We start from the raw sequence: 24,890 nt of genomic DNA, 5'->3' as shown, positions 1-24,890 counted from the left end.
CTCTCTCAATTAAGGGGTCCTTGGTTGAAGACCCCTGATTTAGAGGGCCCCCGGACCCCACTTTGAGAGAACCACTGGGTTAAGTGACGTTGTACATTACCTACCCTTAACAATTACCTACCCTTAACATCTGAAGAGCTGGACGGACAGGGAGAAGCGAATGCACACATCATAATATACTGTCCAAGAGAGTGGAATAAAGAATCAGGGGAAAGTACAGTAGATAATCCCTTGTTACGACACTTTTATATCATCAACTTGGATTAACAGCTTTTGTGACTTCACGATTTTATCCAGCTGACTGGGACGTGCACCTGCCAAAAGCTATACTTGATCTTAACGTGAAAGCACCTTGATGCTTCCGTAATGCCCCTTAATGGGCTCGCGGGCCACGAAAGACAACAATCCACATTAATGGGAGGAGACAGAGTTCACCTGACTTTGAGACGTGTGACGGGGTTCAGGGTTGAGGGGGGCGGGGTTGGGCGGTTGGTGGGGGGTCTTGGGGGGCCCCTAGCTCTTGAATCTTGACGAGTTGTGTATTTGTTACGTAATGCTCCCCAGCTGAGCAGTAATGCCCCCCCCTTTTTCAACCTATCTTTTATATAATGGGTTCACTCCACATTAATGCTGCTCATTATAAGGAGGCACCGTTTCTGTCTACTTGGTCTGTGTCTACAGAGGAGGGCTGATGGTGCAGACGCCTGCCTGCAGTGACATCATTGGTAAGCAGGTTTGGTCATTTCAAACAAGATTTCAAACGTTGTTTGTTTTTCCATGTTGCCAAACTATTCTCCCTCATATTCAATACACACTTCCCATTGATGCAAACTGTCTTTTCTTAACCACACTGTCACACGTTTGTAGCTGCGCTAATAGACACATGTGAACTTACTTACTTACATACTTAAAATGTCCCCAACAGCATTGATAACAATAAATTAAAAGTAATAGTAATTAATCAATTAATAAACAAAAATGCCATACAAAGGCAATATTAACAATCCTCTATATGTATATCCAGCTATCAATAAACTATTCTAAATGTATGTCTAACAATGTAACTCCTATGTGTGTACAGTTTTGAGATGCTCAAGAAAATACCTTGGATAAACCCTAATTGATAATGGGTATTCTGACTCTGAGCAACAGTAACATGCAAAGCATAAAAAAAAGAAAAGAAAACGGTTAAGTAACATGTTTGTTTTACAGCCTTGTGGCTGCAAAACTAACATTGGCGGTTAGCAAATTAGGGAGTGGGTTGTAAGATAATTACTAATGCAATAATAACGACTAACGAGACCACACAAAAGTGACAGTGGTTAATCATGTCCATAGGTTTTATAAATATTCGACCAATGAAAAGTATTAACAAGTGCTTGTGATTAAATAATAACATTGGAATACATTGGATCCATTGGAACGCAGGTAATTTTTTTCTATTAGCTGAAAGCAACATTTTTACAGCCTATAGTAGATAGATAGATAGATACCTTTATTATCCCAAGGGGGAAATTCAGTTCAGTAAGAAAAAAGATAGATAAGAGGAAAAAAAAAACAAGAGCAGTACAGTACCAATAAAGAGAAGGTGCATCAATAGAGGGGGCGAATAATATATAAGTATATATACATAAAGTGTCTTACAAAAAGAGACCGTAGCAGTCAATGCTAGTTAGTGCAACAAGTATCTCACTGTCATTGTTAAACAAAGCAAAATGCTCAGAAACTACCAACACAACCTAATAGTGCAATGTAAAAAATCAGTGCGAGAAAAACAAAAGAAAAACAGCTCAGAGAAGAAGAAACTAGGAAGCTTGTCACCGCAAGACGCACATGAGCACTCTCCCTGGAAGGTCCTTAGGGGTCAAAGTCAATACAGCAATAGTTCTGTCAGTCTAAGTTAGGAAGGAAGTCCTTTTCAATCGTCCGTTATGTGTCTCGTTGTACAGCTTAAGGGCAGCCGGTACAGTAACTGGTAAACTATAAAATTGGCTAATTAGGGGCTGGGTTGTGAGATAATTACTAACGCAATAATAATGACTCATTCAATGACACCACACGTGCATGGGTGTGTGTGTGTGTGTGTGTGTGTGTGTGTGTGTGTGTGTGTTGTGTGTGCGCGCGCGTGCGTGTGTGTGTGTGCGCGTGTGTGAGTTTAAAGTGCATTCTCATCTCATACGATGAAATCAGCAACAGCAAATACACCAAGATAATACTTTATACTATATACTAAATAATGTATTCATTCACACCAAGTGTACTGAAAAGCTTATACATATGGAGCTTTTTCACTGTGGACAGGGATCAGGGAAGAATCCGAGGGCCTCCTGGGCTTCAGAAAATGGATATTTGCATATGAGAGGTAGCCTTAAAGTTATAATAAGTAGGCCTTGCCGAGCCATGAGGTTCATAGGGCTTCTGTAGCATGAGGCAGCTTGATGTAAATTACACCCCCTGGACATGGCGCTTGTATGTCGCAGGGACTTACCCCCAATCCAATCCTTAATGCTGAGTGCCAAGCAGGGAGTGTTTTGGTTTGACCCGGCCGGGATCGAACCCAACCTCCCAGTCTCAGGGCTAAGGCCACTGAGCTGGCAGTCAGATAAATAGAATCAATAATAATGTTCCAATCTTAATTCAGCTGATGTCAACATTAGAATATCGTATATTTAACAACTATTACAGTCTTCGATAAAGGCAGCTTTATTGCAGAATTAAAACAAAAGGAACTAAACATCAACAAATAGTTTAGGCAGTATTAAACAGCACATTACAGCTGGCTCAGTGAAATGACTAAACGTATACATATATACTGTACATACGTACCGTACGTACATAGCCTAGGAAGGCAGGAACCTTTTGTCTCCATATTTAATATTTGTATGCCCACCCCCTCAAATTGATGCCCTACTTTGTCGTACAAGAGTGTCACAACGTATTGTGATCTTGTAAATTGGCCATTATACTATTTATGACACATACTGTATACAGTACATATTTGAATTTGACCAATGAAAAGTAACGGTTTTGGAAATGCAAGGTTTCCACCCGACAGCAAGGACTCACAAACTGGACCATGACGTTCCACAGGTTCAGTTTTAAACAGTTTCAAATCCTGGGTTGTCAAGCCCTCTGTCACTCGTCAAAGTCACCCTCTGGGTATTAATAGTTTTATCTCCACTTCCTGAAGACGTTGGCTCTCCCAAGCATCGTTCAGCCTGCGGAGAAGGTTGGACCCTGTGTCCTGACCTTTTAGGCGGCCTGTAGTTCAAGTACATCACCCCAGAGGTCAGTGTCAGAACGGATGCTATGATCCCCACCATGATGCCCGCCCCCACCTTCTGCGAGACGGGGGCCTTGGGCATGTGGAAGTCGGGGGGGAATATGATGGTCTGATTGTTCACCACCGCGTACATATTCCACGCGAGGGGCGTGAGTGACGTCGCGGCGGCCAGTAAGAGTAGCCCGCCCCCGGCCGAGAAGGCGGCCCGTATCGGCACGCCCTTGTCCAGCCCAAGGTGCACGTTCCTCAGGGCGTAGAGGGCAAACGCGTTCCCCAGCAAGCCAAGAGCTGCGGACGCCAGCATGAGCACCTGAGCGACCTTCACCTCCGTAGGGGCGAAGTCGTCGGCCAGCCCGAAGCTCTGGCAGAACATCACCCGGAACTCGGGGGACACCAGGGTGTGGCTGTAGAAGCAGGCCCTCCACACGCCCACCCAGGCCTCGCCGGACGTGATGTACTCCAGGTCGTCCACGTACCACACCCTCCACTGGATGATTCCCAGGGCCATCAGGGTGAGGGTCCAGCCGATGCACCCCAGAGGCAGGGCCCCGAGCTGGGAGTGGGAGGTGTGGACCAGATAAGGCATTGTTCACTTGGGCACCTCCACTCGTAGGACGAATGCACCGTGCAGCTTCACTGGCACCTCCACCCAGACGCTGAGGGAGGAGGAATTACTGAAGCACAGGATGAACAGTCTGAAGGCATGGTCAGAAGATCAAAGCCCTCTCATTGGAAGACAACATCTCTCATCCAGGCAGAGATACTAACTTCTTTCTCTCCGTCGGTTTTTCTATTTTTCTGTCATAAGCTCTTCATTCTCTCTCTCTCCCTGTTTGTGACCACCTCTCTCTCTCCCTCTCTCTCTCAGTCTCCCGTCACCTTCAGCTTATCCACCTGTTGTTTCCAGGGATACTTCAGCAAACACAGTGGCGACAGGCTTCCCGAGGCAGGCTCCCCTGCGAGAGGTTACAAAAGAATAACAGCTGTTTATGAGTTTTACAACACTGGCGCTCTGCGACACAAGTACGTATTCACTCCAGAAAGAGACGCATGTAGAAACCAAAGGGAAGGGAATGTTATTCATTAAATACTATGTGTAAATACTGGGGTTTTGTTGATATTGTCTGGTCGAGGGGCGTGCCAGTGGAGGGCTATTGCTTCAACTGCCGATTTGATTCAGGCTCGAGGCCTGCGTGACCTTCCTCCTTTGCACCTATTATGACATGCCCAAAATATGGATGCCAAGGTTAAAAGTGATTAAAACACGACGCCTTTTGTGAAATGGGAGTCCATAGTTCACATATTTCCCCATCATAATCGTAATAAGGGTGGCTCTTGCTGGTAATTCTCTCCCCGCCACAAGCCAAACATTGGCCATTGTTGTCATTGTTTGAAAAGTGTCTGCACAGCCTGCTTCTATTTCAGAGGAGCAGCTGACAGAGGTCCTATTCTATTCTGTGCAAATTCTACTGTAACTGGTTGGCAGAGGTGGACAGCAGTACATTTACTTCAGTATTGTGCTACATTTCAGATAGAAATATTGCACTTTTGACTCAACTACATTAAGGGACTCTTGGGATCCAAACGTACAAAATGATATTATTAAATAACCACGTAAGCTTTATTTTAGATGTGTTGTGACCTGTATGCTTTACAACATACTTTACTAAATGTAACTTCTGGGTTAATAATACAATAGCTTACACTGATTTAGTTTCCATACAGAGCCTAAAACAATAAAATATGCTTTACAACACATTTTATATGCTTGTTTTATATTCCTAGGTGACCTACGTTTACACTTACACTCAAATAACCACAATCCTCTCGAGGTATTGTAAAATGGTAAATGGTGCATTTATATAGCGTGTTTATCTAAGGCGCTTTACGCGTGCATTACATTCACCCATTCACGCACACATTCATACACCAGTGGCAGAGGAAACCATGCAAGGCACCAACCTACTCACCGGGACCAATTAGGGGTTCAGAGTCTTGCTCAAGGACTCTTCGACATTAACTCAGGGGAAGCCTGGATTCGAACTGCGAACCCTTCGGGAACCCTTTGTGCTCTAATAACGGTTTTCTACCCCTGAACTATGCCACCCATTGTGTTTATAGTTTTGACAGATAGCCTACACTAAAGTCTGTATGCATTTTATCAATATCGATCAAACCTGGGTTTGTTTCCAAATATTGATATCTTTGTGCCTGCCTTTATTGATATCAGTTTAGACAAATGCTTGAAAAGAGTTGGGCCAAATTGAAACATATTTGGCCTCAGAGCCCCATGTGAAATTATTTTGTGCCTGAGACCCCCATAAGGGAAGATTTGTGATAAAGCTTGTTCAAAATATAATTCTCAATTCTTCAAGACATCTTTATCATTTTAACGTTGTGAGGTTGTAGACCGTCTATTTTCAAATAGCCAATGTATAAAATAGGGATTAAGTGGTTAAACTGAATTTGATGCCCCACGCTGAGAACCACTTTCATGGACAAGCACATCATCTAAACGCTTACAAATGCTGTCAGTGTTTGAGAGGAACGAGGGCTGATGTCATGAAATGATCACAGGAAACACGCTTAAGAGACACAAATGGAACATAATGTAGTATCATGGAGGGCATATCTAACAAGTAATCTGACGTTTCCACAGAAACAACAACATCCCACTTCACAAATCATTAAAACCCATTTAATTGCTATATAGCTTAAAGTTTTACTATGTAACTTTTTTTATAAAACAAATCTTAAAATTGTCCTAACTGTTAAATCGCTAAAGTTTTAGAACACCCACTCCGTTATTTTCAGCTTCTGAAGCCTTCTCTTTATATGTTTTCTATGAGCCGTGAGGGGGGGAGAATTTCACGCCATGATGACGTAATCTGCATCATCTGTATACGTTGTGTATACGTTGCCCAATCACATCGCCGATCATGCACACATGGTACACTACCAGCCAATCACAGCTTATCTGCTCTGGTCCCCAGGAAGCGCCTCCGTTTGGCTACAGTGTTTACCATGGTGAAGGATTTTAACCTCTTAATCCACAAATCCTGGCCAGAAAATTACGTTCTACCATGCGTTCTACCCCTCCACGGATTACTATCGGTCGCGGTGGTTTGCGGCGCCGCTACGGTGGTCCGCGGCGGTGGTCCGCGACGACTCCAGCCGAAAAAAGCAATACCGCTACTGACCACTAGATGGGCAACTTACATAGTAGCCTACAGCTTTAAACAGCCAATCTACAAGCTCATAGTATGAGCTAATCTATCTATAAATGCGACAAATCTCTGTCTGTTTGTTTGTAATCCGCGTATCTCGAGAACCGTTCGTCCCACCGGCTTCAGATTCGGCACGCGCGTTCCCCGCCGCCGCGCGGAGTGCAGTGCCAGGCCTCGACCCGACCCGACTCGCGGTTTTCCGAAACCGGCGCGAAACGTTCGGAATCTCCTTATGCGGAGCTGATTGTTGACATCAGGCTGTTCCGGAGGAAATCGGCGCAAGCGCTGAGTCATTGTGACATCACTTCATAAAAGGCTCTGACATCGTACGCCACATGAGTCAACACAAAATCTCTGTGAATGTGTATGTATGTATGTAATCCGCGTATCTCGAGAACCCTTCTTCCCACCGGCACGCGCGTTCTCCAGATATGGGCATAAAGTCTGACATCAGAGTTTTCCGCAACCGGTACTGTGTGTGCAGAGATCTTCATATATGGGCATAAGTGGACAAAGACAAACAGATGGTCAAAACGGGTCCTATGACAACAGGTATATTGGGGTTTGCATTAAAGGGTGGGGCATTCATGGGGTTTGCATTAAAGGGTGGGGCATTCATTCCCTATTTCAAATTCGGCACGTGCGTTCCCCACCGCAGCAGGTAGTGCAGTGCTCGGCCTCAACCCGACCCGACCCACGATTGTTTGAAAAAGCGACAGAAATCTCATATATGGGCATAAAATGGACGCAGATAAACAGATATCTCCATATATGGCATATATGGGCATACAATGGATGCAGAATCACAAAGATCTCCATATACGGGCATAAAAGGGACACAGACAGACAGATACAGAGATCTCCATATATGGGCATAAAATGGATGCAGATAGACAGATATCTCCATATATGGGCATATATGGGCATAAAATGGACCCAGAACTATAACTGCAGTGATCTCCATATATGGACATAAAATGGACACCGACAGACAGATACAGATATCTCCATATATGGGCAAAAATGGACACAGGCAGACAAATGGTCAAAACGGGTCCTATGAAAACAGGTATAATGGGGTTTGCATTAAAGGGCGGGGCATTCATTCCCTATTTACATTGTTCCGAGTTGGCCAGGTCGCCGACTAGACGCTGGGCCGCCCGAAGGGCGGCCCAGCTTCTAGTAATAATAATAATATACAGTATGTGCGAGCCTTTAGATCTGCTATAAGCCAACAATAATGTGGTCAAAGGAGTACAGTATCTAAATTGATATGACATTACACATCATGAATATTCTTCCTAAATGAATTAACTGATGATAATCAGCAATTAGTTATAATAATTACATTAATTACCTTATTAGTGTGCGGTAGAAAGGTAGGCCTACATTGGAGGAGCTGAAGAGATCCTTATTGCTAGTCAGACAACAATGTGAGACCTGAAGACAGTATGCTCGGAGTGTGGTATTGTGTGTCATGCGACGAAGACAGCACGACTGTAGCACTTCCTCATCGTGACAACCCTTCACCTGCATGCAGCTCTCATCACTTCTCTGTGCTGTCAATGATTGACCGACCCACTGTAAGAGCAATGATGGGAAGGAGTGTGTCTGACCATCACCTGTGGGTGTGTGCTTTTTTACAGTATCCGCTTGGCACAGAGGTCCGAGCGGGACCCTAAATCGGGGTTTCTCAAAGTGGGTGCCGTGCAGGGGCGTCACAAGGGGGAGGAAAGTGGGACTGAGTTACTAGGGCCCAAGGTGGAGGGGCCTTAATTATTTAGCGATTGAAAAATAGCAGAAATGTGTGCAAATCTTTGAATATATGTATTTTTTTAAGCAAACATTTGTAACTCAAATTTTGCTTCTGGGGGGTCCCTGGAACTAAATATTTTGAGTTGGGGGTCCGTGGCCAAATACATATAATTTTGGGGGTCCTTCACGTGAAAAGGTTTGAGCACCACTGACATAGAAACATAGGTTTCTATGTTTCTTAGAAGGATTTGAAATATTCAAAGACTTTTCCAATTTTTACAAAAATAGCAGATATACAAGCTCGCAGCGCGGCACTCGGTGCACAAGGGCACAAGCCGAGTGGCACCTCCTTGCTTCTGGAATTATGCCAGAAATATTGTTTTTTTTGCTGCCGGTGTCAACATCAAAGGAATAAAGCATATTGTTGTAAGGTTACCCTCCCCAGATGTAGACAATTTCTTCTAGCACAGCTGTGTGGCCAAAGCGCCCGGAGGGAACCGAAATGGGACATTGTCCTCTTCCATTTTCACTGGGGGCAACTTCCAACGCAAAGACAATATGTTGAAGATGTGCACTTCAACCTGATCCCTGTTGTTGCTTTATCCAAATGAGTACAGCCTGTGTCCTACTACCACAGCAGCCTGCCAGTAATAGGCCTTATTCATCAGATACAGTTATTGTAAGTTACAGTCAGTGTAAACTTTGTCCCAGCATGGAGTTGTAAAGATCTATTCTAGGTTGTTTACTTTGTCACTCCCATGTAATCAAAGTTGAGCAACCGGTGAAATAGAAATGGCATGAATGACCATTGAAAATGACAAAAGAGCAGCCTGGGGTATCTCTACTTTATGATTATGAACGACTTCAATCCTGTAGATCTTGGATGGTAATGGAATTTGTTTAGGACACTGGTTTGGGACCACCAGGGGTCCAAATGGACCCTTATGGGTCTCCAGACCAGATGTTGAGAAACAGTGCTTTTAGGAGCAGGTTTATAGAGTTTGATATCAATTCAAAGTGTTTTACTTTCTTTAAAAAAAAATGTAGTTGCCAATACATCCTCCCAATTTAGTTTAACCCAACACACACATTTATGTTGCCACTGCTGTTGTACCCTATACTGGCTCACCTGCCGGTGAGGAGCCCCCACCGGGACGACGTAGCGCCTTCGTCCTACCCCTCACGTTCAATACCCCCCCACTGCCAGGCCCCACCCCAGCCCTGGGAGCCACTAAAACCGCCTCCTCCTGAGGCTCACTAGAAATCGAATCAGAATTTCAGGACGAGGCTGGTTTACGAGGCTAGGAGTCACTATAGGCCTCAGCCCAAACATATTATGTACTGTAGTTGCAGTTGACTAAAACCACTAGACTTTGTGGTGGTGGATACCACCCGGCCGCCCCTTCTATAAGTGCATTACAACGTTGTGTTTCACATTCACACATCAACAGTGGCAATCACACAAGGCACCAACCTGCTTGTCTGGAGCAGCGTCTTGCTCAAGGACACATCGGCATTGATGCGAGGAGGAGACGGGAATTGAACCGTGAACCTTCGGGAACCCCAGACAACTGCTTCATTCTAACCACCATGGTCTTCAACAAAGTCTGTTTAACATACAAAGGATAAAAAGGACCATTGGGTTCAGGTGTAGGCTACATTATCTAGATGTTGTAGGCAGGCATTGTTGTATAAATTGTACATTAACTCACCTTTGGTTTAATCTCCAAGAGGAAGGGTTTAAGATCATCCGACTAGCATTCACTTCCATTACAAAATCAAAGTTGGATATTAAAAAAGAAGTAGGCCTACACTCTCAAGAGTTAAGGGTTGACATTAAATAGTTTGAGAATCACGGTTATAAAGAATATTCTGGTTGTAGCCTATGCTGAATGTGGGGGGAGACGTCTGGTGAAAGAGACATGCTTGAAAGAGAACGATCTCTGAACAAGAAGGACAAACAGCCACCACCAGCCCGTTTAGCTTAAATCATTTATTGCATTCATCGATGTGACAGAGTGCACTGCATACTGTACATGAAGTATATGGGTGGTGTACCGCACCGTATACACATTACACAGTATTGATTTTTACTGAACACACCCACCGCAGTCCTGGGAGATGAACAACTGAGTAGGGCTGTCACAATTATTACATAATCGTCTAATCGTGATTATTTGACATTATCGCAATTATTTTGTCATAATCATCATAATCGTGACTGTTGAAAAATGTCAGAAATAGTGGAAATAGCAGATCTACAAGCTCACAACGCGTCGCATCGCGACGCGTTGTGAGCTTGTAGATCGGCTATTTCCACTATCAATGTTATTTTTTAAGTAGCAAGTTGTCGAATATGTCACTAATTTCTTCGTGTATTTAGGTTTTGTGTCATATCTGCCATGTGCAACTTCAAAGCCTAAAAGCCAAACAGAAATGTAATTGTCAATGACAAAAACACAATTAAATCGTTAATCGCCAATTATTTGAGTGACAATTAATCGTCATGTAAAATGTCATATCATGCCCTACAACTGAGAGGCTTCTGTACTGAAATAGGCACATCTTCAGGTAGAGAGAAAGTAAAGCGTCGTTTTTTTGCTTTGTTTTAACTGTCATATCGCTTGACTAAATTACGCTTAACCACGTTCACCCTGTAGTCCCTGTTTTGGTCATCATTAGGCTATCATTAGGCATATAGGATATTTCCGAAGATTATTGTAATTTCTTTTAAATAGCAGATCACAATGCGTTGTGAGCTTGTGGATCTGCCGGAATAGCCGAAATCAGGCTTCAGTGGTTAAGAGACGGGTGGGAGGTCAGAGAACAGGGCAAGCCAAAGAAGTAAAGTGCTAACTTTATGATAACAAAATTGAAATGAACCTCAATTGCATACAATGGAAAACATCAACCACACTTCAATATATATATATTTTTTAAAAGCAGAACTAGTTTGAGATTGCTACCACAGGGTGTTTTAGCAGTTAAGAGAGATAAGAGACCGCTGTGTAAGCAGAAGGTCCCAGGTTCGATCCCCAAAGCAGCGAGTGTAGGCTATGTGAGTCTGTGACACTGACTTTCTACCTGCCACACACTCGATGCATTGTGCTAGTTTGTTCTGGGTAAGAGCGCCACCTAATGGCCAAAAAATGTCTAGATTAGAACATAATCATACATTCTGTAGACAGGAACTGCATCACTAACTGTGTGTTTTTCAAAAACCTGGATAAATAAATACTCCATGACATTATGAAATAAACGTTTTGAAAAATATCAAAGTAAAAATTAAACAACTGGGACTACGGCTGAGATATTCCCAAATTAAATTAATGTATTATCGCGTCGTACAAAAGAACAATCAAATAGTGACTGCTGGAACAACCCAGCATTGTCAGTAAAAAGTAACAGAATCATTTCATCATCTTATACTGTATACCAGAGGTCTTCAACAGGGGGTCCGGGACCCTAGGGGGTCCCCAGAGTTACTACATATTATTATATGCGTTGTGAGCTCGTAGATCGGCTATTTTCTCAAATTTTATGCAACACTGTCATACGACAAAATATAAAATAGGGCATTCATTTATGGAAAAAAAATGAAAAAAAAAATAAAAATGGAGATGTAGGGTTTCTACCTGACAGGCAGCGATAATGTAGCCAATAACCTAGAACAGTGGTTCTCAACCTGTGGGCTGGGACCCCCAGGGGGGTCCCCAAATTATTTAGGGGAGTTCCCAGATGATTAACTTAATGTAAACAAACCAAAGTTTAAGTGTATAGAGAGGGTACATGCACATTTCTAAAGTGACAATTGAAGGACTTTTTAATACCTTTAAAATGACAAATTAAACATTGGCCAAATTGTCAGAGGCAGAAATTGTGAAAATAGACAACACCTCGCAACGTGAGGCGTTGTGAGCGTGTAGATCTGCTATTTTCACAATCGATTTTTCATTTTCATCCCAGATGTTCTTAATACTTGAAGGTGCACTGCACACAGTGGTGGGAAAGGTACTCACGTATTTTACTCAAGTAAAAGTATCAATACTGCAATGTAGAAATAATCGGTTACAAGTTAAAGTTCTGAATTCAAAATGTGCTCGAGTGAAAGTACCAAAGTGTCGGTATCAAAATGTACCCAAAATAGAAAGCACTCGTTATGCAGAATGTCCCATTTCACAAGTTTTCAAATGTATAAAATGTATAAAAGTCTTGAGAAAAATAGCAGATCTACAATACGTCGTTCAATTGGACGAAATTAAGTGGTTAATGCATGTTTTGTAGTAATAATCAAAATATACAATTTAACTAGTAACTAAAGTTTTCAAATAATTGAAGTACAATATTTGACTCTGAGTTGTTGTGGAAGTAAAAGTACTGAAAGTTGGAAATACACCACTAAAGTAAAAGTAACTCGAAATTACAGTACTTGAGTAAATGTACTTAAAGGACAACTTTTTTACAACAAGGGTTCATATTTTAGATTGTAATTAGAGAAAAGAAAAAGTGAGTGTTAAAATGTTTTCATTTGCTTCGTTCTATTGTTTTATCGCGTTTACTGTGCTAAAATGTGGGGCATGCGTACGCTTGGGGGCATGTGTACAAGTGGCTAAATATGTCTTTTTACACACAATAAGCCAGCAGTTGCTTTATTGCTATTTACAGTAACACTTCTAGCCCCCATACGTCACATCCAACCATGAAAGGTTGTGTTGTATCTTGGGAATGGGCTTATTCTGTGTAAAATGACATATTTAGCCACTTGTACGCATGCCCCCAACCACTGAAATAAGAATCTCTAAAACAATAGAGAGAAGTAAATGAAATCAATTTAACACTCATCTTTTATATTCTTTAATTACAATCTAAAATATGAACCCTTGTTGTAAAAAACTAAAGTTGTCCTTTAAGTCCCCTTTCCACTGGCCCAACACCACACCACTCCACACCACACCACACCTCCCACTTGTGCCAGGTTTTCCACTACAAGGACCTGGGTAGAGTGGTGTGAAAGTGGTACTAAACATGGTACTAAAAAGTATCCGATCTAGAGTAAGTCTGAGCTAGGCCAAACAGGGCCATAATGACTGATCACTCACTGACTTCTCATTTAGATCACCAGGATATAGTTGTAATACATGATAATAGATTCTGTTGTGTTATTATAACCACTATTATAATCTATTATAGTGTATTATAATTATCATAGTAATACATTAATACTTTATAGTGTGTTATAATCACAGTTATAATCCATTATTTGGTATTATAATTTAGGATAGTTGTACATACAAATAAAAAAATATATTGTATTATAATCACAGTTAAAAGGTTACATTTGTTTCTTACCGATAGGGGTACTTTTGTGTAATGGAAAATGTAGATATTTTTATGTGGTGCGGTGCAGTGCGGTGTGGTGTAGTGTGGTGTGGTGTAGCGTAGCGTGGTGTGGTGTGCTGCTAAAGCTCCAGTCGAAAAGGGGCTTTAGTTACTTTACAACACTGAGTGCACAAAGGTGTTCTGTTCAAAGGTGACACCTACTCTTAGAATAGGGGACACAGCACCGAATTAAAACGTGATTTTTAAATGATGACGGTTAATATTTAAGTAATCGGACAGTATGTCCTTGGCTGAAAAAACAAACCAAAACAACAATCTGATAATACTTTCATGGACATTATATTTAATATTTTATATAATAGTTTTATGCCTAACGATGAACTGAATCAAATGTTTGTTGTTTTTTCTTTCAATACACTGACGTAGCATTTTGGATATAAGCCGTAAATCACATCGAGAAAAAACAATGTCATGAGTGAAATTACATTAAAGGGAAAACACAGCCTCCTTTGCGTACATAATGTAAATATTTAATAGGCTACAATAAATTACTAGAACATTACCTTAAAACACATAGGATTATAAAGTACACACTTCAGCCACCGGAGGGCGCTGGAGCTCACTAGCCTCATGTCTAAAGGGGAAGCTGCATAATACAGCTGCAGAGAGCATTATTGCAATCAAAATGTCACAGATTCAATTCCTACAATCACTTAACTGAAAGTCATAGGTTCAATGTCCATAACAGTGTGTCTTGATGAACATGTCCCCATGAATGTATTACCTTCATCATAATTTAACTCAATCTAGTTCAACCAAGATCATCGGTTAGAAAACATTTTGAAGTATTCAAGGCAAGCAATTAAATACTGTTCTCTGCCTCTCTGAACGGGTTTCAAAGTCACCATTTGCATGTGCGTTTCCCCAAAAGTGTGAAAGATGTGCCCCCGATCAGAAGAGAGCCCACTTGTACAGTGAGTGAGGAGTGTTTCCCTGGTCCTTCAGAGCCGCACCCACTTGCACGGTGGCGGAAAAATGTTCCCCCCGGTCACGTCCACAGTGAAAACCGCCCCCCCCCCCCCCCCCCCCCCCCGTTTAGTCTGAAAGAACGGTGGGCTACTTCCTTCCACAGTGGAAAAATGCTCCCCCTGGACCAGAACAGCACCCGTTTCTACAGCGAAAAAGTGTTTACCTGGTTGGCTCAGAACAGCGTCCACTTTCACGGCAAACAAAAAAAGAAGAAATATTCCCGCCGGTCAAAGCAGAGCCCCACTTGGTTTCACAGCGAAAACTGTTCCCCACAGTGTCAGAACCCAAATATAAAAAGCTAGATAGATACCTCATTCGCCGTTGCAGTCGAGCAACCTGTAAAAAAAGTCAAGGCGGGAAGTGTGGAAGGCACGCTGCCACTCAAAATGACTTGAACGGCCAATCACAGCGTGTCTTTTCCGGGACTTGACCATTCAATTCAACATAGCTTTATTGGCATGTTTCCATCCAGTCGCTGATGTTGCACTGCTCAGCTGTTCTTGAGAGCTTGCGTTCGAAAAGAACCGCCCCCCACCTGCCTCTGATTGGCCTACCAAACTTAACGTTTCTGTGAGCTTTTTACCAGACGCTCCAGAGCCGAAGGAGGGCGTCTAGCCTTCCGTGTCTAACGGTCAAGAAAAACAGCACCCTCTGGTGGTCTAACGGTCAGAACAGCACCCTCTGGTGTCTAACCGTCAGAACAGCACCCTCTGCTCCAGCGGCAGGCTGTCCACCAGGCAAGCGAGCTGCTCCTCGCCCAGCTTGATGCGGTCCTCCAGCTTGCGCTGCTCGATGATGAGCGCCGACTTCATCTTGACGAAGTGCCGGTAGTCCGCCAGGCCCTCGGCGTCCAGCCGCTCCTCCATGGCGGCGGAGACGGCGCGCTCGCGCCGGTCGAGGTTCTCCTTGAGCTCGCGGGCGTCCTCGTGCTGCCGGATCAGCAGCTGCCGCTTCTCCGTCAGGGTCCGCTGATAGGGGGGAGGATGTTAGAAAGAGGGAAGAAAAGCACAGAAAGGAGTTTAAAAAAGATAACTGAAAAAGAAAAAGTTGTAAAAGAATACAGGTGCAACTAGACGGCACTTCTGTCAAGGTGCCAACTTGCGCCTCGTGCATGGTCTACTTGTGCGCAAGTACTGCGTTTGGTGGCGTATCTGTCGCGTATCTGTTTTTCTTGGTGAAGTCACCATCAACAAGTGCGACCTGATATAAATAACATTGGGCGGATTGGTTGGACAGATACGTGACAGATACGCGTTGCACACGTGTGTGTGTGTGTGTGCGTGTGTGTGTGTGTGTGTGTGTGTGTGTGTGTGTGTGTGTGTGTTGCTCATCCAGGGGTGTGTGTGCGTGTCAATATTTGGTGAATGCCCTAACACACACACACACACACACACACGTCCTCCCCTACCTTCTCGTCGGCCTGTCCGTCCTCCTCCAGGCCGTTGAGGGCGTTCTCCACGCGGGCCAGCCTGCCGGACAGGGACAGCAGCAGGCTGACCACCTTGTCCAGGTCGCCCACGAACATGCGGAAGCGCTCCAGCTGGTTGGGCCGGCACAGGCTCTGCACCGCCTCCTCCACGCCGCGCCCCAGCGCCTCGTTGGACTCCACCTCCTCCTGGAGCGCTGCGCGCGCCTCGCCCCGCAGCACCTCCAGCTTCATGGACAGGCTGTCGATCAGCTCCATCTGGATGGATGGAGGAGGAGATCATAACCAAGGAGCAGGGACGTGCTGGCCATTGGGAAAAGGCGGGACAAATCCCGAACGGCCGGTCCAGTCCGGCCATTAGGAAAAAATTTAAAATTAAATGTCGGCCACTTCGTTCCATTTTGGGGGCTGGACGGCCAACAAAGTAAATCGTCACTGTCGGGCAGAAACCTTGTATGTCCAAGTTTCAAATGTATACATTTTTTCGCAAAGCAAAGCCCTGCTTCATCATAAAGGACGTCGCACAAAAGTAGTGAAAACAGCAGATCGGCTGTTTTCACTAGTTTAAATCATTTTTAAAATGATAAATACAAAACAAACGGTTTTGGACATACAAGGTTTCCACCCAACAACACCGAAATATAACTCATGTAATTGGCCCACTGGCTTGTCACTTTGTCACAAATCAGCAGCTCTCTCTCTATAGCGCGCAATGAGGGCCTCTCCAACTCTTTTTCCCTGGCTGAATCAGGGGCCCAGCATGTCCCTGCCAAGGAGAGTTTGAAAACATGACCAATGATAAAAACAAAATCCAATATCTGCTGGGTGAAGTACAGCAATGCGCAAACACAGCACATTCATGAGCTTCTGTGATAGGAGAAGATATCAAATGGAACACGACCACCTTAGAGACTAATCATTGTGTAGTCTGCACTGTCTGCATGTAACCTTGATACATGAAAGGTTTTTTAAATAATAATAAAAAAAAGGAACGTTTTGGACATATAGTACAAGGTTTCCACCCGACAACGGCGATATATTCGTTTAATTAACACTTTAATGTGTGTGATGTGAAGTGATTTGATTTGAGCATGGTTCTTCATGGTACTGTATCCCAGACCCAGTGAAAGTGAGAAATTAACCAACCAATTAGCCAATTTTTATGTTTCTTTACCTTTATTAAACTGTGCCCAAAATAGGGAAGTAAGGCTTAATGTGGTTAAAGAAATTGATTTCCAGGATGAGGAAAACATGGAATCACACAGTCGTGACTTACAGTGAAATAAATACAGATTTCATCTGTCATAGTACTACTACTGACATCACAGACTGATACAACGGGTATTGCACAACTGGACGTCTAACAGTGACTGTTCTGCCCAACGGGCACCGGTCTGGTATTAGTATTATTACATTTAATTTTACTGGAGGTCAATGGGGCTCTGATCAGACTAGAGTCTTGTACTGTAAGTACCTTCTTGCTGGACAGGTCGGTGTCCAGCTCGTCCTCAGACTCCCCCTCGTCCTCCAGCTGCCCCTGCATGTCCTTCATCATGATGAGGAGCTCCGCCTTGGGAGCGGACGTGTTGTAGTAGGAGGAGCTGGGAACCAGGGACACCTCTTCTCTCCTGGTGGACGGACACAACCACAGAGAGAGAGAGGGAGGGAGAGAGAGATGAGGAAGAGAGGGAGACACGAGAGATAGAGAGAGGGAGAAAGTCATAGAGAGAGGGAGGGAGCGAGAGAGTGTTTATTAGTGTGGTTGCTGTAGGCAACACATTATAGTTCAATCCAGACTATAAAACGTACTTCATTGAGTTCATTGGGGGAGTGGTACAAGCTTGAGGATTGGTCGAGCTTCAAATTACGTTCTGGCTATCTAGGCAATAAATAGGCAACCACACTTGCAATTTCCAAGAATTCTTCTTTCAGATGTTCTTATCTATGGTTGGGTACCAAGAACTGGTACAATACTAGAACTGGTACAACCACATCCAATACAACACTGTATAGTAGTATAATACTAAATAGATCCCATATAAGTGTGAAACTTGTCTGCTGATTTAGGATGATCTAGAATCAGCGCGAAGTAAGGCAGAATTGGCAGAAGGCTCTCAGAATGAAACCAAAGGTACCCCAGTAATAGAACACTGTTCAAAATTGCGATAGCAAAAAAAAAAGGGTTCGGGTTCGAATGTCAAACAACCGATTCCTCGCTTCGAGAATCTACCGATTAATCAATTATGAAAATAATCGTTAGTTGCAGCCCTTGTGTCAACGGTGTCTCTTCTGGTGACCTAATTGACTGAAAGCCTTCTTACTGTTTTACAGATGTAAGGTTTTTCTTCAGTGTGGATACGCTGGTGTTTCTTTAGACCACCAACCTGGTTAAAACTCTTGTCACATAGTTTACAGTGGTAAGGTTTTTCTCCAGTGTGGATACGCTGGTGTATCTTCAGATAGCCGACCTGATTAAAACTCTTGTCACAAAGTTTACAGTGAAAAGGTTTTTCTCCTGTGTGGATACGCTGGTGGGTGTGCAGATCACCTAACTGACTGAAACTCTTGTCACACTGTTTACATACATAGGGTTTTTCTCCAGTGTGGAGACGGAGGTGTCTCTTGAGGTTCCACAACTGAGGGAAACTCTTGTCACAATGAATACAGGGGAAAGGTTTTTCCGCAGTGTGAATACGCTGGTGTTTCTTGAGGTTCCATAAGCGAGGGAAACTCTTGCCACAATGATTACAGTGGAAGGGTTTCTCTCCAGTGTGAATATGCTGGTGTTTCTTAAGGTCGCCCGACTGAGGGAATCTCTTGTCACAATATTTACAGATGTAAGGCTTTTCTCCAGTGTGGTGTCTCTTTAAGCCACCTAACTGACTGAAACTCTTGTTGCACAGTTTACAGATGCGAGTTCTTGTCCCTGTGCAAGTCAGCTGGTATATATTTAAGTCTCCTGGCTGGGTCAAATCCTTGGTAAACTGAACGCAAGATCTTGGTTTGTCTGTGTCCCCTTGCTCCTCCTGGCTGGTTATTTGACAGGCTACCGAGGGGACGTCTCCATTCCTCCGCATTTGTTGACAACAGAGATCATTGTGGCTCCTGGCATGTGGACACCCAGAACGGGAGAAGACCTGAGTGTAGGGAGATCTGGGTCTTTCTCTTTCCAGGAGCGACAGTTCATCGTCAAAACTGCTTCTATACATGGACTTGAGATGAGGGTGGAGTGTAGGTCTTTTTGGTGAATGACTATTTGGCCTCAGACAGTATGCTTTCCCTTGCCTTCTTCCTTCTCTATCTCCCTGTAACATCCTCTCTTTGTACCCCTTTATATGTCTGTCTGTCTGTCTGTCTGTCTGTCTGTCTCTCTCTCTACAGGGACAAGGTAGACATCTTCAATCCTTATATTAAGCAGACCAGGAGCTCTGCTCTGACATCACACAACACAACCATATATGGGTATGTACTAGAGGTCTTCACGGGGGCCCCGACCCCGAAATTACCCGAGGACCCGAGAGACCCGTACCGGGTTCGGTCAGTGTTTTATCATAATCACTCGGATCCGGGTTGGAAACGGTCGCATTTCCCTCGGAACACTTCGGACACGGGACTGTAATCATCATGTGTATAACCCGAGAGGACCCGACAGGACCCGTACTGTGTGTGTGACGTGTGTGTACTTTATGCTTTTTATGCAAACTATAAAGCAAGCAATCAATCAATGTGTGTGTGTGCGCTGGCGTGCGCTGCAGCTGCGCTATGATCTGGATACGGAACGGACTGGAGTGAGTGCTGTGCTGTGTTTAGGCTGACCTAGGATCAGATTCAGGTCCGTTATTAGCCGCGAGGCAGCGACATGAAGAATGGCTGTAACTGTGAGATGATAATGCTGGTCTAAGATCAGATTTACAGCGGGGAAAAAAGAGCTTGGTGCGTAATGCATGCGTGTGCGTGATGCGTAGCAGCTTCTCCTGCACTCGCCTACAAGTTAAACCATGACAAACAAACCGAAAATGACTTACCTCTGTTGATAGAAAATAGCCTAAAAGTATTCCTTTATCTCTTGCATTTGTTTCGATGTTAATTATAGATTCCTTGGCAGCCTTCTTCTGCCTGTCAATCAGTTAAACAGCGCACGCCGCACAGCTGCCGTGAGTTAGGGATCTCGGTACATGAAAGGGGATTTTAATAATGATTTAATGGTCGGGTCTCTCGGAACCTCGGAAATAAAAGGATTTCGGGACAACATGTCACGGGTTTCGGTCTGTAAAAAAAGAAAGAAAGTCGGAACGGGTCGGAAATGGACAAGACCGTTACGGGGCTACTCGGGTTTGGTTTTGTAAGTTGATTATTATTTCGGAACCGGTCGGAATCGGTCGAAATTTGACGGTACTTTTCGATTTCGGTTCGCTTTTTTGGACCCGTGAAGACCTCTAGTATGTACTGCCTTTCAAAACCCCAAAAGTACATTGAGTTCAAAAGACCTTTTCCTGAAACCAATTCTGAGCTGTCGAAAAGTCCGTCTGAGGAGGGATGTGTAAATTTTCTACAGTACATAAAATACATTGCGCGTGTTTTCAGCAAGCCCCCACAGTTTCTCTAGGAACTAAATTTCTAGTTAGTGTGGTTGCCCCACAGGGAAACCAGACTATAGATCTTGTCTGGCTTTCTCATCATCTGATACAACCTTTTCCTCTAAGCGTTTTCCAATTGAAGTACTTGTCCGAGTTACTCATTATCTGCTGTAAGCCTTCACCCTATCAGACATCACGATACCTTGATACCGTGATGTCACTCTTTTCCCCTTCTCTGATTGGCACCCATTAGAGTCAACGGCAACCACACTTGCAATTTCCCATTGCAACTTTCTAGTTATTATTATAATGTAGCTAGTACTGTAAGGTCCTCTAAAGTGAGTTATAACTTTCCCTTGGATATTAGATGTTATACTACGTTGGTCCACCAGAGGGCAGGCTATGTGAGGAATGGACAGGTGCTTTGCTCAGTAACAGACCACTGTTCTACCTATGCAGCTGTGGAGGTATAAAGCTAACAAAATGTGTAAATCAGATACAATTATTGATTTAGTTGGTAATTAGCTGTGTACTGTATCCCACATACTGTATGTGGGCCAGTGAGCCAGTCATTGGTCCTGCGTCACACTCTCAGGGATTCTTTTCCAATATTTATCCTTTATTTACAAGCATATTTGTCAATTCAAGCTATGGATGGTAATATATCCCCCCCCCAACCCTAGTTCAGATTTTATTCCATTTAAGCTCATATGTGTTAGTTTTGTTAAGTTATCACATTTCGATCAATCTTGCTTTCCCCAATCTCTCAAGACTTTTTGTTTTACCGAAAGGTTTATCTTCCCAGATTGTGATTTCTCTGGCACAGCAGCGGTTTCTCAATGCCAAGAATGCAAAGAACGGACTTGTATTGGATAGAATGTGGATAGTGGATAGAATGTACTACTCATCAAGTTAACTTGGGTAGAACATTCGCACCTAAGAACGTATCTTTCTGATGTGAAACAGAGTAGTCCTTGAAGTCACACTGCAGCTACTGCAGTCTAATGAGCAGTGTTTTTCAGTTCAACGCAGTGGGACCTCACGTCTCATTGGCACACATTTTAAAGTATGCTCTGTCTTGATAAATCAACCACATATCTGGTGTTTAAATTAACATTCTGTGATGTCAAAAGTGTATTTTGAAAATGTGTTGACCAAACATTGATTCAGAACATCCTAGCTTGAATCCTAACATCAGCCTACCCAGTGGTGGAAAGTAACTACCGTTAGTAGCTTGTACTTAAAGGTGATACACCATGCATTTAAAAAAAATCTTTTTGAAAAAAAAAAAAAAAAAAAACCTTTAAGAGTTTTTCCAAATTTCAATACTTTTACTCCACTACATTTCAGAGGCAAATATTGTACTTTTTAGTCCACTACAATTATTTGAAAACTTGCAAATGTTACTAAAACTACTTTAGTTAAATAAATTATTTCAAAGCATTTTTTATACTTTGGAAACGTGTGAGATGGGACATTCTGCTAAATTAGTACTTTTACTTTGAGCACTTACCGGTATATTATAAGTATATTATAATGCGAATACTTTTCTACTTTTACTCAAGTAAATTATGAATACCGGACTAACAGAGTATTTTAAAATTTGTGGTATTGGTGCTTTTATTACAGTTAAAAAAAAATCCAACCTCGTTTCGAAGTGAAGCGGTGAATTTTTATTCTATGTGTTATAGAGCTATGAAATCTGTGTTCTAGATCTATACATTCTGTGTTCTAGATCTATACTTTCTATGTCCTTTAGTTCTATATTTTTATGAATTCTGAATGAATGAATGATTTTGTCAGGAGGGCCAAATTGTCATGTGAAGCTTGACCAATCCTCAATGCTGCATGGAATAGATTCCCAAGGAGGCTTTCTCCGCTTCAAAAACACTTCCACCCCTGAGCCTACCTGTCGTCAGTGTTCCTGGGAGAGGTGGAGGCGTCTCGCTGTCTGGGCCCCGCGGAGGAGGCTTTCCTGCGACACTGGGCCTCCTCCAGCAGGCTCTCTCCCTGGGGGAAGAGCCCCTCCATCAGGTCCATGGTGGTCTTCATGCTGCTCTGGTCCAGGATGTCCACCAGGGACTTGTCTCGGTCCATTATGTCCCTGGCCAGCGCCTCTCGCTTGGCGTCTTCCTCCGACAGCTGCAGGGCCCCTGCGTGTGGAGGTGGATGTCAACATAAATTGTTTGGATATAGGATATTAAAGGGGGACTAGGCAAGTCTGTTTGTATACAAACACACACACACCCTCCCCTCTATGACAGGCATCAAACAGGTAGTTGCCTTTGATGCTTTCATTGATAAGAGAGATCACTAACGAGCACTTTATGGCCAATCAATTACCTTTGAAGTTCAAAGGGAGCAATTAAGAGCTCTGGACAGCTCCCCCTGACAAAATGTCCCTCCAAGGGATGAAAAATACAGCCAGGGGGATGTGTCTTTCTGCAAGGAAACACCCCAGGCCAGCACAATAATATAATGACTGATAAAAGGAAATGACTGATAAAAAAATGTATATACATATATATTAAAAATAGTCTTAAAGTTGCCTAGTCTCCCTTTAAGCCAATGAAATTGGGAAAGCATCTGTATCATTTTGGCAACATACATTTTCCAGGAAATTCTTAGGATTTAGAAGGCCTTTTTCGTTGCAGTCGGCGTAACTCCATATTCGTAAATGAATGCCCTACTTGATCATACTACAGCGTCACACGAAAGCATCAAGAGTAGCAGATCCACAACCTTCGAGCTGTGGATCTGCACTACTTTTGCTGTTTTCAAATTTGAAAAGTAACAGTTTTGGACATATTGCAGTTTCTACCCGACAGAGATGATTGGTAGAACAGGCCTCATGTCTTATTATGGGTTAAAAGGAATGCCTCACTGTTTTGCAACCTTATCTCGATATATATTATGGGGCCTCGCTAATGGTCACTAAATCAGGTGAACATAATCCCATGTTATCTTCCCTACACTGGTCTGGTTGCCCGTCTGTTATAGGATTGATATGAAGATTTTACTGATTACTTTCAAGGCACTTGATGGCCTGGCCCCGGATTACATTTCAGATTTAACCCTTTACGAGGTGTATGTTGCTTTACTTTTTCTGTTGTATAACCATTACAGTTACTATCGATCGATAAGTTGTTTTTGTATGGAAACCCATCACAACATAAATGTCATTTACATAGTCTAGCATTTATAACAAACCAAACCGTGTTGATAAAGTGATGATGCTTTTAGTGGAGAGACCTCATGTTTCCATATAGAAATACATGGGGCAGACTGTATTCACTGAGTAGGAGGAGGCCTGGCTTCCGCTCAAACTATGGCGGCCGCGATGACGCATCATTCCAGTGAAAAGCAGCGGCCAATGAGGGATCCGCATTTATATATCTATGGTTGCTGACAAAGGCCAGTGGCGTAAGTAGTACTCAAGTACATTATCTTGAGTACTGTACTTAAAGGGGAATACCACTCATTTTCAACATTGAACTATGTCATTAATATACCTTGGAGTTGTTGAGTAGAAATAAGAAAAAAGTCCCCCCCTTCTGTGTTGCCTAGAAGTGGAGGATTGATAGTGGAGTTTGGCTTGCAAAGTACACTTTGATGTCATCATCAAAGTGTGCTTTGTACACAATCAATCCTCCGAGTGAAGCCAGTGGTGAGCGCACCTCATGATGTGCTCTGCTGACGCTGTGCACATTGCGCAAGTTGGCACCTCGACAGAGTGCAGTTCTAACTTTCTCATACTTTCCTAAACTGGACACCTAAAAACAACAACATCTGCAAAAAGAACACCCTACCGGTAGCGGTGACAGTGGTACAGGCATTGCTGGTGGTCCCCTCGGCCCCAGAGTTGTCCGACAAGGCGGACTGGCCCAGGTCTTGCGACGGTCTGTGCCACTGAGGCCCCTGGGAGCCTGGGCGTGTGTAGGCACTGAACGGCGAGGGTGTGGCATTCTCGGCGGAGCCCAGGCTGGCGATCTGGGACGGACGGCGCCCCTCAGGGGCAGTGTCGGGGCCCTCGGGATTGTGGGGCAGGTAGGCACGGCCCGCTCGCTCCGAGCTGCTCTCAGAGTGGACAATCTTCACGGGGACTTTCCTCACGGGACTGCCGACCTCCATCACTTCACTGGGGTCATTCTCTGACCTGGGAAGGGTCAAAGCTTATTGTTAGCAACCGCTAAAAAGCCCAAACCACACCAATGATTTGCCATGCAAACAAAAGGGGGCTTAACACAAGGGTA

The 24,890-nt window shown here is 43.6% G+C and overlaps 2 protein-coding genes across 2 annotated transcripts in view; both read right to left on the bottom strand.

Annotated features, from left to right (window-relative positions):
* Positions 1-3,098: 3,098 nt before the first annotated feature.
* Positions 3,099-3,869, bottom strand: LOC308280161 (claudin-34-like; the record flags this gene model as incomplete). Its single annotated transcript, XM_080720422.1, has 1 exon — positions 3,099-3,869. The coding sequence occupies one exon, from the start codon at positions 3,867-3,869 to the stop codon at positions 3,099-3,101; it is 771 nt and encodes a 256-aa protein (XP_080576548.1).
* Positions 3,870-15,329: 11,460 nt separating this feature from the next.
* Positions 15,330-24,890, bottom strand: part of shroom2b (shroom family member 2b) — a gene marked incomplete at both ends in the record, with an annotated part of 50,696 nt that continues 41,135 nt past the window's right edge. Inside the window, 5 exons of the mRNA XM_080720419.1 lie at positions 15,330-15,602; positions 16,043-16,318; positions 17,535-17,688; positions 22,547-22,790; positions 24,447-24,793. Of these exons, the coding sequence (XP_080576545.1) occupies positions 15,330-15,602; positions 16,043-16,318; positions 17,535-17,688; positions 22,547-22,790; positions 24,447-24,793 (1,294 nt within the window). The remainder of the gene's footprint in view (positions 15,603-16,042; positions 16,319-17,534; positions 17,689-22,546; positions 22,791-24,446; positions 24,794-24,890) is intronic.

The sequence above is a fragment of the Nannobrachium achirus genome, assembly GCF_963921795.1.
Source record: "Nannobrachium achirus genome assembly, chromosome: 24".
Lineage (NCBI taxonomy): Eukaryota > Metazoa > Chordata > Actinopteri > Myctophiformes > Myctophidae > Nannobrachium > Nannobrachium achirus.
Note: the sequence above shows the minus strand (reverse complement) of the source record. Positions and strands in the feature narration are given on the sequence as shown.